The 13,931-nt window shown below is 35.4% G+C and overlaps 1 protein-coding gene across 1 annotated transcript in view; it reads right to left on the bottom strand.

The window, feature by feature from the left end:
* Positions 1-13,931, bottom strand: part of DNAH7 (dynein axonemal heavy chain 7) — a 304,763-nt gene that overhangs the window by 278,240 nt on the left and 12,592 nt on the right. Inside the window, exons 3-4 of the mRNA XM_043992176.1 lie at positions 10,561-10,663; positions 9,618-9,765 (exon numbers count right to left, since the gene is read on the bottom strand). Of these exons, the coding sequence (XP_043848111.1) occupies positions 9,618-9,765; positions 10,561-10,663 (251 nt within the window). The remainder of the gene's footprint in view (positions 1-9,617; positions 9,766-10,560; positions 10,664-13,931) is intronic.

The raw sequence follows: 13,931 nt of genomic DNA, 5'->3' as shown, positions 1-13,931 counted from the left end.
TTATTTAATAATTTTAGATTCTACTTCCACAACAAGATCCTGCTCAAGAATAGTTCTGACCATGTCATTCCTATGTTCAAAAACCTCTAGTCTAGTACCAAGTACATTTAACAACAATTTTTGTCCATCCTACCTTCCTGGACTTATTTCACATTATCTTCCCAACTATCCTTATATCACTCTACATTTCAGCCAAATTGCCTTAATTCCTTTGCCTCAAATTCAGCATTCCTTCTGCCATCTCTCTGCCTTTACAAAAGCTGTGCACCATGTCTGGAGCATTATCCTTTTTCATCTCTGCCTCTCAGAATCCTTATCTTCCCTCAACATAGATAGATACCACACCTCTTATATGAGTTACTTCCTGATTCCCCACCCCACAGCTGTTGATATTCTCCTCATCAAATTGCTTTGCATTCATTGATCTCTGAACCTGTTGTATCCCACCAGTAAATGCAAACTTCTCAAGGTGAGGGATTTCATTTTTGTCTTTGTATGCCTAAAATTATCACAATGCCTTCCTTACAGTAAAATCCTAAGAAACATCTGTTTAATTAAACCACATAAAATCCTTTAACAGAGTGATGAAATGGAAGCCTTAGATGCCCAGAGATTTGAAGTATTCATTATGTGATGATTGCATGTACTTGGCTTGATAACGATTTTTTGATAAGCTGAAAAAACATCTGAATTCACTTACTTTCCTACCTCACTTTAACCTGCTGTTAACTTTATCATCAAGAAGGCTCCTATTGGGGCAGCTAGGTGGTGCAGTAGATAAAGCACTGGCCCTGGATTCTGGAGTACCTACCTGAGTTCAAATCTAGCCTCAGACACTGGACACTAGCTGTGTGACCCTGGGCAAGTCACTTAACCCCCAAAGCCCCGCAAAAAAAAGGCGGCTTCTATTTCTAGTGTCAACATCATTGCTGGAGAAAACTATTTAATCTCCTAAAGGGAACAAATTCATAAAAGTTTCAAAGCTACTTGTTAGAAATATACATTTACGGGGGGCGGAGCCAAGATGGCAGAGAGGAAGCAGCAAACTGCCTGAGCTCTCCTTCTGTTCCCTCAAAAAGACCATTAAATCAAGCCTCTGGACGGATTCTGAAACTACAGAACCTGCAAAGGGACAGAGAGACACAGTCCTCCAACCAGAGATAATTTAGAAGACTTCAGGAAAAGGTCGGTCTGACTCGGGCAAAAGGGAGGCCCAGCGCAGGGCAGCAACCCAGCGCCGAGGGGGTAAGGGCAAGTCAGCAGGAGCTGCGGGCCACAGCCAAACAACTGAGGCCCCTGGTACCTGGTTCAAAAATCTGGTGGCCAAGAAGGACAGTGGAAAAACCTACCTGCACCGGCCAGGACGGCGACAAACGGGTCAGGGGGGAACGGCGCCTGGCTGGCCGAGCGCACCCAGACAGGAAGTGCAGGGCCAGGGATCTCCACACACCATAAAGGCCTCAGAGTAAAAAGCTGGTCACACAGCACCTATACCCCTGCACAAGAAGCCCAAAACAGGGACTCTGGTGCCCTGAGAGCAGACCTCAACTTAAAAAATAAATAAATAAGCTGTAATAATGAGTAAGAAGCAAAAAAGAGCCCTCTCCATTAAGAGCTTCTGTATCAATAGGGAAGAAGCCAACGCAAACTCAGATGAGGACAATACCCTCAAATTGCCTACATGTGAAGCCTCAGGAGGGAAGGTGAATTGGTCTCAGGAACAAAAAGCCTTCCTGGAAGAGCTCAAAAAGGATTTTAAAAATCAATTGAGAGAGGTAGAAGAAAAAATGGGGAGAGAAATGAAAGCAAAACAAGAAAACTATGAAAAAAGAATCAGCAGCTTGGAAAAGGAAGCACAAAGACTGACTGGCCAAATGGAAAAAAAAGTGCATAATTTCACTGAAGAAAACAATGCCTTAAAAAATTCAGTTGGCCAAAGGGAAAAAAAGGTGCATAATCTCATTGAAGAAAACAATGCCTTAAAAAATTAATCTGGCCAAATGGAAAAAAAGGTGCATAATCTTACTGAAGAAAACAATGCTTTAAAAATTAAAATTGGACAGTTGGAAGATAAGGAATCCATGAGACACCAGGAATCAGTCAAGCAGAATCAAAAGAATGAAAAAATAGAAGAAAATGTGAAATACCTCATTGGAAAGACAACTGATCTGGAAAACAGATCCAGGAGAGACAATTTGAGAATCATTGGACTGCCTGAAAGCCATGACCAGAAAAAGAATCTAGACACCATATTCCAGGAAATTATTAAGGAGAACTGCCCTGATATCATAGAATCAGAGGATAAAATCATCATTGAAAGAATCCACCGATCACCTCCTGAAAGAGACCCCACAAGGAAAACTCCAAGGAATATTGTAGCCAAATTCCAGAATTATCAGGTGAAGGAGAAAATACTCCAAGCAGCCAGAAAGAAGCAATTTAAATATCATGGAGCCACAGTCAGGATTGCTCAGGACCTGGCAGCTTCAACATTAAAGGACCACAAGGCTTGGAATATGATATTCCGGAAGGCAAAGGAGCTTGGATTGCAGCCGAGAATCTATTACCCAGCAAAAATGTGCATTTTCTTTCAGGGGAAAAGATGGACATTTAATGACATTGGGGACTTTCAATCTTTCCTGGTGAAAAGACAGAACTGAATAGAAAATGTGATCTCAACATACAAGACTCAAGAGAAGTTTAAAAAGGTAAACAGAGGGGGAGGAAAAAAAAATGTTACCCTATTAGGTTAAACTGTTTATATCCCTACATGGGAAGATAATATTCATAACTCTTAAGAAGTGTAAATGTATTTGGGCAGAGAGAAGGACTTTACACAGAGGGTATAAATATAAATTGTCTTTGATGTGATGATACAAAAAAAAATTTTAAGGGGTTAAAAAGGGAGTCTATGGGGAGGAGAGGAAAGGGGAGGTGGAAGGGGATGAATTATATCATATGAAGAGGTGAAAAAAAAAGCCTATTACAAGAGAGGGAAAGAAAGGAAGGGTGAACATTGTTTCAACCCTATTCTCATTAGATTTGATTCAAAGAGGGAATAACATACGTTCATTGGGATGAAGAAACTTAACTCATTCTTTAGGGAATCAAAAGGGGAAGGGAAAGGGGGGGACTGATAGAAGGGAGGACAAAAGCAAGGGAGAAAAGGGTAAAGAAAAGAGAGGGGGGTGATAAAAAGGGAGGGCAGATCGGGGGAGGAGGAATAGGGTGAAAGAAGGGGGGTAAAGTACAAAGGGGGTAAATAGAATGGAGGGGAATAGACAGTCAGTAATAATAACTGTGAATGTGAATGGGATGAACTCTGTTATAAAATGGAAGCGAATTGCAGAGTGGATTAAAAACCAGAATCCTACAATATGCTGTTTACAAGAAACACATTTGAAGCAGAGAGATACACACAGAGTAAAGGTAAAAGGCTGGAGTAGAATATATTATGCTTCAGCTAAAGTAAAAAAAGCAGGGGTAGCAATCCTTATCTCAGACAAAGTTCAAGCAAAAATAGATCTCATTAAAAGAGATAAGGAAGGAAATTACATCTTGCTTAAAGGTACTATAGATAATGAAGTAATATCAATATTGAATATGTATGCGCCAAGTGGTATAGCATCCAAGTTCTTAAAGGAGAAGTTAAATGAGTTACAAGAGGAATTAGACAGTAATACTATACTAGTGGGGGATCTGAATCTCCCCCTCTCAGAATTAGATAAATCTAGCCAAAAAATAAATAAGAAAGAAGTGAAAGAGGTGAATAGATTACTAGAAAAGTTAGACATGATAGATGTCTGGAGAAAATTGAATGGGGATATAAAGGAATAACCTTTTTCTCAGCAGTACATGGCACATTTTCAAAAATTGACCATGTATTAGGGCACAAAAATATCATAGTTAAATGTAGAAAGGCAGAAATAGTAAATGTATCCTTTTCAGATCATGATGCAATAAAAATTACATGTAAGAAAGAGCCAGGGAAAAGTAGAATGAAAATCAATTGGAAACTAAATAATTTCATTCTAAAGAATGAATGGGCCAAACAAGAAATCATAGAAACAATCAATAACTATATCCAAGAAAATGACAATAATGAGACAACATACCAAAATCTATGGGATGCAGCCAAAGCAGTGCTTAGGGGAAAATTTATAGCTCTGAATGCTTACATGAATAAAAAAGAGAAAGAGGAGATTAATGAATTGGGCATACAACTTAAAAAGCTAGAAAAAGAACAAATTAGAAATCCCCAATTAGATACTAAATTAGAGATCCTGAAAATCAAAGGAGAAATTAATAAGATTGAAAGCAAAAAAAATATGGAATTAATCAATAAAACTGAGTGCTGGTTTTATGAAAAAAACAATAAAATAGATAAAATATTGGTTAATTTGATTAAAAAAAAGAAAGAAGAAAACCAAATTACCAGTATCAAAAACGAAAAAGGGGATGTTACCACCAATGAAGTGGAAATTAAATCAATAATTAGGAATTATTTTGCCCAACTGTATGCCAATAAATTTGACAATCTAAATGAAATGGATGAATATTTGCAAAAATACAAACTGCCCAGGTTAACCGAAGAAGAAATAAAATGCTTAAATAAACCCATATTAGAAAAAGAAATTGAACAAGCCATTAATGAACTCCCTAAGAAAAAATCCCCAGGGCCAGATGGGTTTATGGGTGAATTTTACCAAACATTTAAAGAACAAATAATTCCAATATTATACAAATTATTTGGAAAAATAGGTGAAGAAGGAGTTCTACCAAATTCATTTTATGACACAAATATGGTGGTGATACCAAAACCAGGCAAAGCAAAAACAGAGAAAGAAAATTATAGACCAATCTCCCTAATGAATATTGATGCTAAAATCTTAAATAAGATATTAGCAAGGAGATTACAGCAAGTGATCACCAGGATAATACACTATGACCAGGTGGGATTTATACCAGGAATGCAGGGCTGGTTCAACATTAGGAAAACTATTAACATAATCAACCACATCAATAAGAAAAACAACCAAAATCATATGATTATCTCAATAAATGCAGAGAAAGCTTTTGACAAAATACAACACCCATTCCTAATAAAAACACTGGAGAGTTTAGGAATAGGGGGAGCTTTCCTTAAAATAATTAACAGTATCTACCTAAAGCCATCAGCAAGTATTATATGCAATGGAGATAAATTAGAGGCCTTCCCAATAAGATCAGGGGTGAAACAGGGATGTCCATTATCACCCCTGTTATTTAATATTGTACTAGAAATGTTAGCTTTAGCAATCAGAGAAGAGAAAGGAATTAAAGGAATTAGAATAGGCAAGGAGGAAACAAAACTATCACTCTTTGCAGATGATATGATGGTATACTTAAGGAATCCTCGAGAATCAAGTCAAAAATTACTTGAAACAATTAACAACTTTAGCAAAGTAGCAGGATATAAAATAAATCCACATAAATCATCAGCATTTCTATACATGACCAACAAAGTCCAGCAGCAAGAGATAGAAAGAGAAATTCCATTTAAAGTAACAGTAGATAATATAAAATACTTGGGAGTCTACTTGCCAAGACAAACCCAGGAACTCTATGAACACAACTACCAAACACTCTTCACACAAATCAAATCAGATCTAAATAATTGGAAAGATATCAATTGCTCATGGATAGGCAGAGCTAATATAGTAAAAATGACAATACTGCCTAAATTAATTTACTTATTCAGTGCCATACCAATCAGACTACCTAAAAATTATTTTATAGAGCTAGAAAGAATAATAACAAAATTCATCTGGAAAAACAAAAAATCAAGAATATCCAGGGAAATAATGAAAAAAAATTCACAGGAAGGTGGGTTAGCGGTACCAAACCTGGAGCTTTACTATAAAGCAGTAGTCATCAAAACTATCTGGTACTGGCTAAAAAATAGAGTGGTAGATCAATGGAATAGGCTGGGCTCAGGAAATGCAGTAGTAAATGACACTAGTAATGTAGTGTTTGATAAACCCAAAGACTCCAGCTTCTGGGATAGGAACTCAGTATTTGACAAAAACTGCTGGGAAAACTGGAAGATAGTATGGCAGAAATTAGGCATAGACCAACATCTTACACCTTATACTAAAATAAGGTCAAAATGGATACACGATTTAGACATAAGAGGTGATACCATAGGTAAATTAGGAGAGAAAGGAATAGTGTACCTATCAGATCTTTGGAAAGGAGAACAGTTTTTGACCAAACAAGATATAGAGTATATTATAAAATGCAAAGTGGATGATTTTGATTTCATTAAATTAAAAAATTTTTGTACAAACAGAAGCAATGCATCCAAAATTAGAAGGGAGGCAGAAAGCTGGGAAACAAATTTTGAGGCCAGTGCTTCTGATAAAGGCCTCATCTCTAAAATATATAGGGAACTCAATCAAATTTATAAGAACCCAAGTCATTCCCCAATTGAGTAATGGTCAAAGGATATGAACAGGCAGTTTTCTGATGAAGAAACCAAAGCTATCTATTCCCATATGAAAAAATGCTCTAAATCTCTAATGATTAGAGAGATGCAAATTAAAACAACTCTGAGGTAACACCTGACACCTATCAGATTGGCTAAAATGACAAAAAAGGAAAATAATAAATGTTGGAGAAGCTGTGGGAAAATTGGAACACTAATCCATTGTTGGTGGAGCTGTGAACTGATCCAACCATTCTGGACAGCAATTTGGAATTATGCCCAAAGGGCGATAAAGCTGTGCATACCCTTTGACCCAGCAAAACCACTTTTGGGTCTTTTTCCCAAAGAGATCATGGAAGGGGGAAAGGGACCCACATGTACAAAAATATTTATAGCTGCTCTTTAAGTGGTGGCAAGGAATTGGAAGTTGAGGGGGTGCCCATCAATTGGGGAATGGCTGGACAAGTTGTGGTATATGAATACAATGGAATACTATTGTGCTATAAGAAACGATGAGCAGGAGGAGTTCAGAGAAACCTGGAGGGTCTTGCGTGGGCTGATGATGAGTGAGATGAGCAGAACTAGAAGAACATTTTACACAGTAACATCAACAATGAGTGTTGATCTACTGTGATGGACTATATTCTTCTCACCAATGCAATGGCACAGAAGAGTTCCAGGGAACTCATGATGGAAGAGGATCTCCAAATCCAGGGGAAAAAAAAAAAAGAACTGCGGAGTATAGATGCTGAATGAACCATACTATTTCTTTTGTTTTTGATGCTGTTGTTTTTTTTTTCTATTTTGAGGTTTTTCATCATTGCTCTGATTTTTTTCTCTTATAACATGACTAATGCAGAAATAGGATTAATGTTATTATGTGTGTGTGTGTGTGTGTGTGTGTGTGTGTGTATATATATATATATATATAACCTATATCAGATTACCTGCTGTCTAGGGAAGGGGAGAGGGAGGGAGAAAAATCTGAAATTGTAAAGCTTGTATAAACAAAGGTTGAGAACTATCTTTACATGTAATGGAAAAGAAATAAAATACTTTATTAAAAAAAAAGAAATATACATTTACGTGACTGGTTTCTTGTTAAAGAGTATTGCACCTTAATGCAGTTTGCTTATTTGACATGATCAGTCCCAAAACTTTCATCTTTGAACAAAAATCTATTTTATACCTAGAAATTGAATAGCAAAATGCCTTACATTTATAATAATGCTTTATACTTTTGAAATGCTTTCCTATTAGTTATCTTTTAATCCCCATGTTTTTAATCACAAATATTTACAAAGTGTATATATATATACATATATATATATATGTATGTATGTATGTATATACTTTTTCTACCACCAAACGAGCTCAAAATATCAGTTACATATAAATTTTTTATAAACACAAAACATTCAGATTCTAATTATTTACCCTTCTCATGTTTCTTTTTTCCTTCTGATAATGTATTTCACTCTAGCTGGCCTTTGTCTTTTACATATTCACATCCCTCAACATTTCTACTGTCCTGAATTCTCTATTCCCAGATTCTAGATTTATGGTCTTTCTCTTCCCCTTTTTTTATAGCTGAGATTTGGTCAATGGTAGGATAAGAACTGCCAGGATCTAGAGATCAGATAAAGTCATAAGTATAAAACATAAAATTTTGGGAAGATCCAAGCAGCAAATAACAGTATGTAGTCCAGAATGGGCGTCTGTATCAAGGAAGTACATCAGTTGTATACAAATATAGATTAAACAGCAAACAAAAAATGACCTCTATGATCTGAAAAAGAGTATTGGTCACATGTTGATTTTTTTTTTTTGCAGGGCAATTGGCATTAAGTGACTTGCCCAGGGTCACACAGCTAGTAAGTGTCAACTGTCTGAGGCTGGATTTGAACTCAGGTCCTCCTGAATCCAGAGCCAGTGCTTTATCCACTGCGCCACCTAGCTGCCCCGATTTTTTAAATCATACTTAAATAGACAGGGATTCCTGGTATATTTCATCTTTGATAGCAGCACTTTAATACATGTTTTAAAATTGTAATTCCCCAACTGTATTTATTCCCCAGCCTCCTGTACTATAGTACATATCTTCAGTGAGTTGGCAACGGCATAAAGTGAATCAGACTCCTTGCTGGTTTATTGGGAACCCATAAGACTGAGTAGTAACAAAAGGAAGACATTAAAGTCCGATTAACGTTAAAAAACATTTTTTTAAAAAACATAAACATATTTTTTAAATTATCCTCTGCCAAAATATCTATTTCATATTTTGAAGTCCAAATCTTTAATAAGACCTTTTGAGTATTTCATAGCCATAAATTGCTGCAAATTTTCAGAAACCAGTGTTGCTAGTGTTTCTTTTGCCACTCTAAAACATGCTTATGGTGCCTCCAGTGTCCCATCTTGTCCTGTGCAGGCATACATCGCCATCTCCTCATCTTTCAAGTAAAAAGAATGTCTGCAAGTGTAATGGGTTGTGTGAAGAGTAACTATACCATATCACATTGTTGTACATTTACAAATAGTGGCATGAGCCCTGGCAAAATAAATAGTTATTATTGTTCAATGTCAATACCTTCCTGAGAGTCACGATAAACAACAAAATAAGCAACAACAGGGGTAGTAGATATTAAGCAAAGGCCAAAGAAAGGAGAAGGAAGAGGAGACAATGATTTTCATCTATGCTGCTCTCTGAAAGCATCACAAAATAGTCTCCCATTTAGGCCAGGCCCTTAGCACACTGCTACTCTCCCTGCTTAATAGTCCCTTTGCCCATCAACCTCAGCAAACATGACCTCCAGGTGATCCTACTGAAGAAACTGGTGCTAGGATCTCTCATAAGCTTCTGTGGCTACCAACGAAATTCCCACAATTCTCAACGACCGCCACAGAGACATTTAGGGTGCCCACACCTCTTAGCAGCTTAACCACAAATTAGCAAGATTTAAATAATACTGCCATTAATGAGCCCTTACACATTTAAATATACTGAAAGCCAGATGCAAGCATGTAATATCTGATGATAATGCATCCTTCACATCCTTTCATATCCTTTGGTTTTACATCTTTAAAAATTTGCCAAAGGTTTCAACTACCTTTGACTAATAAAAACAAATTTATAATAATTCATGGCACTTACATAATGATGTTAACAAGAGCACTTCTAAAATGTTCACGTTCTTTACGGGGATTTTTGCCTTTTCCTTTTGGAGATGGTCCAGGAAGATTTTCGTCAAAATGTTGTTCCCTTTTTTTGCCCTTTTTTGCTATATGCTCTGTGTATTCCGCTTAAATATACACAAGGAAAATGGTTATCAAAACAATGACAGTTGAAACATTTAAATATTCTGAATAAAATGCTATTTTTAAAAGTAATTAATAGTTCGATAATCTGGAAGTTAATACATGTAAATCTTTTGCTATCACATTCAATGACTTTTTACTTTTGCCTTTTGATAATTAAAATCAAATCTATTGCAAAAATGTTATTTAAAGAAAATGTGTCATAATTAATCATAATATAAGGTGAAGTCATAATGTACCCAATTTCAATGTTATCTACATAATCTTTAATTATGCTTAAAATCTTTCAAATTTAACTTGCGAATAAAATATAAAACTATTTCAGAACATACACAGAACCATACCTAATCATTACTTTGAGATTTAATGATATTTGATGAGCAATAAGGATCAAAAAATGGAAAATGTTATCCTGAACTATGACTTTTAGAAAATTTATGTTTTTAAGTAAAATCCCTCTAAGGAAAAACTCATCCTAATTTTTCATGCAAAGAATATTAAAATATGTAAATTCTCAGAAAGCTCTGTTTGTAATGTGACTAAGTAGTATTACAAATCATGGTTCCTAAAATAACAGCTTTTATGGCATTTGTAATTATCTGAAAAAATTAGCAGATAGGGTCATTTATTTCTTGAGAGAAAACACTTAGATGGATTTTTTCTATTAGGTAAAATTCCATCACTGTGACCCCATTTTATTGCTTTATTGACCATACTAACATCATCTTTTTTTCCCTTGAGAAATTTCCTTAAATGTAAGTTAGAAATGAGGATCTTACCAGGAACTCGTTCATTTTTAATAACGTAGTCTTTTTCTTCTTCCTGGTCTACTCTCAAATGGAATGAAGGAGCTGCCTGTTGCCATTGGGGCTTAGAACTTACCTAAAGACAATGAATAAAATATTTAAGAGAAGGTAGTATAATTATGGGTGTATTTTAAGTTTTTCATAAAATCTGAGTACATTATTAATAATGAAGTCTTTTCAAAACAGTCTTAAAGTAACTGAAACTGAAAGCAGTACTGGAAGAACAGAACAGACCTTCTAGAATCAAGTTATATATGCCAAAATTGTAAGAGCAACTTGGTCTAAACAAGTAATGCTTTAGGGCCTAAAAGAGGTGTTTCAATTGCTGGGATTTATGCCTTTTTGTCTTTCATATATTGAAGACATGGGTCCCACAACATTCCAGTTCCTAAACATTTTGTTGCTAAAGTTCTAGACTTCCCCTAAACAGCTACTGTTGATCACATGCTTACTCCATTCCTTAAGGGTAGCTAACTGGCCCACTAAATAGAGCACTGGGCCTGGAGACTGGAAGACATCTTCCTGAATTCAATCTGGCCTCAGACACTCACTGTGTAATTCTGGACAAGTCACTTACCCTTGTTTGCCTCAGTTTCCCCATCTATAAATGAGCTAGAGAAGGAAATGGCAAACCACTCCAGTATTTCTGCGAAGAAAAACCCAAATGGGGTTACAAAACATCTGAAAAGACTCAACAAGAAGAATGGGTTCAAATGTCCTCTGTATTCATCCTACAGTACCATAATCAAAGGATGGGTGGGCTGAGAGAGGAAAGGGATTAAGAATACATTCACAAGAAGAAAGCAGACTTAAAAAGAAAATAAACAAGAGAATGCCTACCACATGGAGAATACTACCTTCTCGTTGCTCTGATTTTTTTTCTCTTATAACATGACTAATGCAGAAATAGGATTAATGTTATTATGTGTGTGTGTATGTGTGTGTGTGTGTGTGTGTGTGTGTATATATATATATATATATATATATATATATATATATATATATATATAACCTATATCAGATTACCTGCTGTCGAGGGGAGGGGGGGGGAGGGAGGGGAGGGAGGGAGAAAAATCTGAAATTGTAAAGCTTGTATAAACAAAGGTTGAGAACTATCTTTACATGTAATGGAAAAAAATACTTTATTAATTTAAAATTTAATTTAATTTAATTTAAAAAAAAAGACTACCTTCTCGGATTCTTCAGACTCAGAAAGACTATATGCACCCTACCAGAAACTAACACAAAATAGCCTTGCTCTAAGCCTTCTACAGCAAGGTTAGGAAGTCAAAGAAAAGAATCCATTCAGTGATCACTCTTTGTACAAATTCTTCTGAGCAAAAGACTCACTACCACTATTACCACTACCTATCTGTCCCTTAAATATTCTTTGGAAGAGGGAAATCTTTTCTCACCAATAAACACTATTCACTGCAAATATAGTACCCTGTAGTATAAGGAGTACTGAAGAATTTATAAATTACCCTCTCCTACTAGGCACTGTGAATAATTAGAATAAGGAAGATAACCAAAGAAGAATTCCACAAGAATAAAATCATATAACCCCAGAACAATTATATCACAAATCCTAAAGAGAATAAATTTTAAAATAGTCCTTCATCTTGCCATTTCTAATTTTAGAGGAGAATTTGTAATTTTTCCTCTCGGCTAGTAACCTACTCATATATCACAGACATTCACTTTCCCTTTATAGTCTTCTTGCACAGGACTGAAAGCTCAGGAAGAATCAACATGTGAGGTATGTCTGCAGAGACAGACAATATCCAGGACTAGCAAGTGATGGTCCTACGGTTCTTTGCCCTGGTGAGATGACACCTGCAGGTTTTTGTTTTTGAGCTTAGGGCACCATATTTTCAGAAGAAAATGGAGAGCACACAGAAAAGGACAACCAGGATGGCTCAGAGATCACAGAATAGGAAGATTAGATGAAAGGACTGAGGGTGTCTAGTTCTAAAAGAAGAAGACTCAGGGAAAACGTGACAGCTGTTCTCAAATACTGTAAAATGATCATATGGTAGAGGAAAAAGAATCCTTCCGATTGATCCCAAAGAACAGACCTAGGAATAAAAGGTAAACTTGTCAAAATGGCAAATTAAAGTGAAATGGGCTGGCTGCCTTGGGTAATAGTGGAGGGCTTAAGCAAAGTCTGTATGTGGTTGAAGGCATACTTGTTAAGATATCAGTTGTACTTGAGAGTGGCTGAGGTCCCTTCCAACAATGAAATTATGTGATAAGGCTAGGCTTATTGAACATGATAGGGAGTGATATGAAGGGGAGATGATGCAAAAAGGATGAAGAAAAAGATCAGAATTAGGTCCTCAGCTCAAAGGAATTAGGAGACACCATGTGCTTCATTCTTCATTTGAAATTTAGTCACCTTTGGAAAAGTAAAGATCCAAAATTTAAAATGAAACAAAACAAAACTTAAGTCTTAATCATTGTAGCAACATTAACATCCAAGTAAAAGTCTAAGTTTTCAAGTGACGGTAATTATTAAGAATTAAAGTGATATTCTATTAAATTTTTCTAGGTAAGACTTTTGAATTTGCTTTTAAATATTTGAAATAGTGTACATTAGAGACTTTGATGATGTATATGTATTTCAAGGTGCCAAATAAAAACATCTTGGATTTCAAATCAATAGACACTTTTATTGATTAAAAATATTTGGGGAGGATGTTATGTTTGAAAAATTTTAAATCTTTGAAATTTCTCTTATTTATTCTGTATATATTTTACAAATATTTATTTGTGTAGTTGTTATTTTCCTTCAGAAGGATACAACTTCCTTGATGGAAAAAAATATTTGGTTCTTTATTTTTTATCCCTAGAAACTACACAGACTTGAACCTATGTTTTTACAAATGTTTATTGAATTTAATGTAATAAAACAACAGAACTGCAATATTTATTATTCCAAAATTCAATTTTTTCCAGAGGTTGATATTTCTCAAGAGGTACTTTTATATGGCTTGTTTTGGGGGGGTTTTGTTGTTGTTGTTGTTGTTGTTTGTAGGGCAATGAAGGCTAAATGACTTGCCCAGGGTCACACAGCTCATAAGTGTCAAGTATCTGAGGCTGGATTTGAACCCAGGTCCTCCTGAATCCAGGGTTTTATGTGTTTTTATATGTTTTTATATGTTTTATATGTTTTAAGGAAAGTAGGCCACCTTCCTTTTTTAAGTGCTTAGATACAAGTACATGTATATATATATATATATATATATATATATATATATATATATATATATATACATACCTGCATGTATGCATGTACACAGATTTTTTTTGCTAGAAACCTGTGATTTCATCTGTATAGAAAA

The sequence above is a fragment of the Dromiciops gliroides genome, chromosome 3, assembly GCF_019393635.1.
Source record: "Dromiciops gliroides isolate mDroGli1 chromosome 3, mDroGli1.pri, whole genome shotgun sequence".
Lineage (NCBI taxonomy): Eukaryota > Metazoa > Chordata > Mammalia > Microbiotheria > Microbiotheriidae > Dromiciops > Dromiciops gliroides.
Note: the sequence above shows the minus strand (reverse complement) of the source record. Positions and strands in the feature narration are given on the sequence as shown.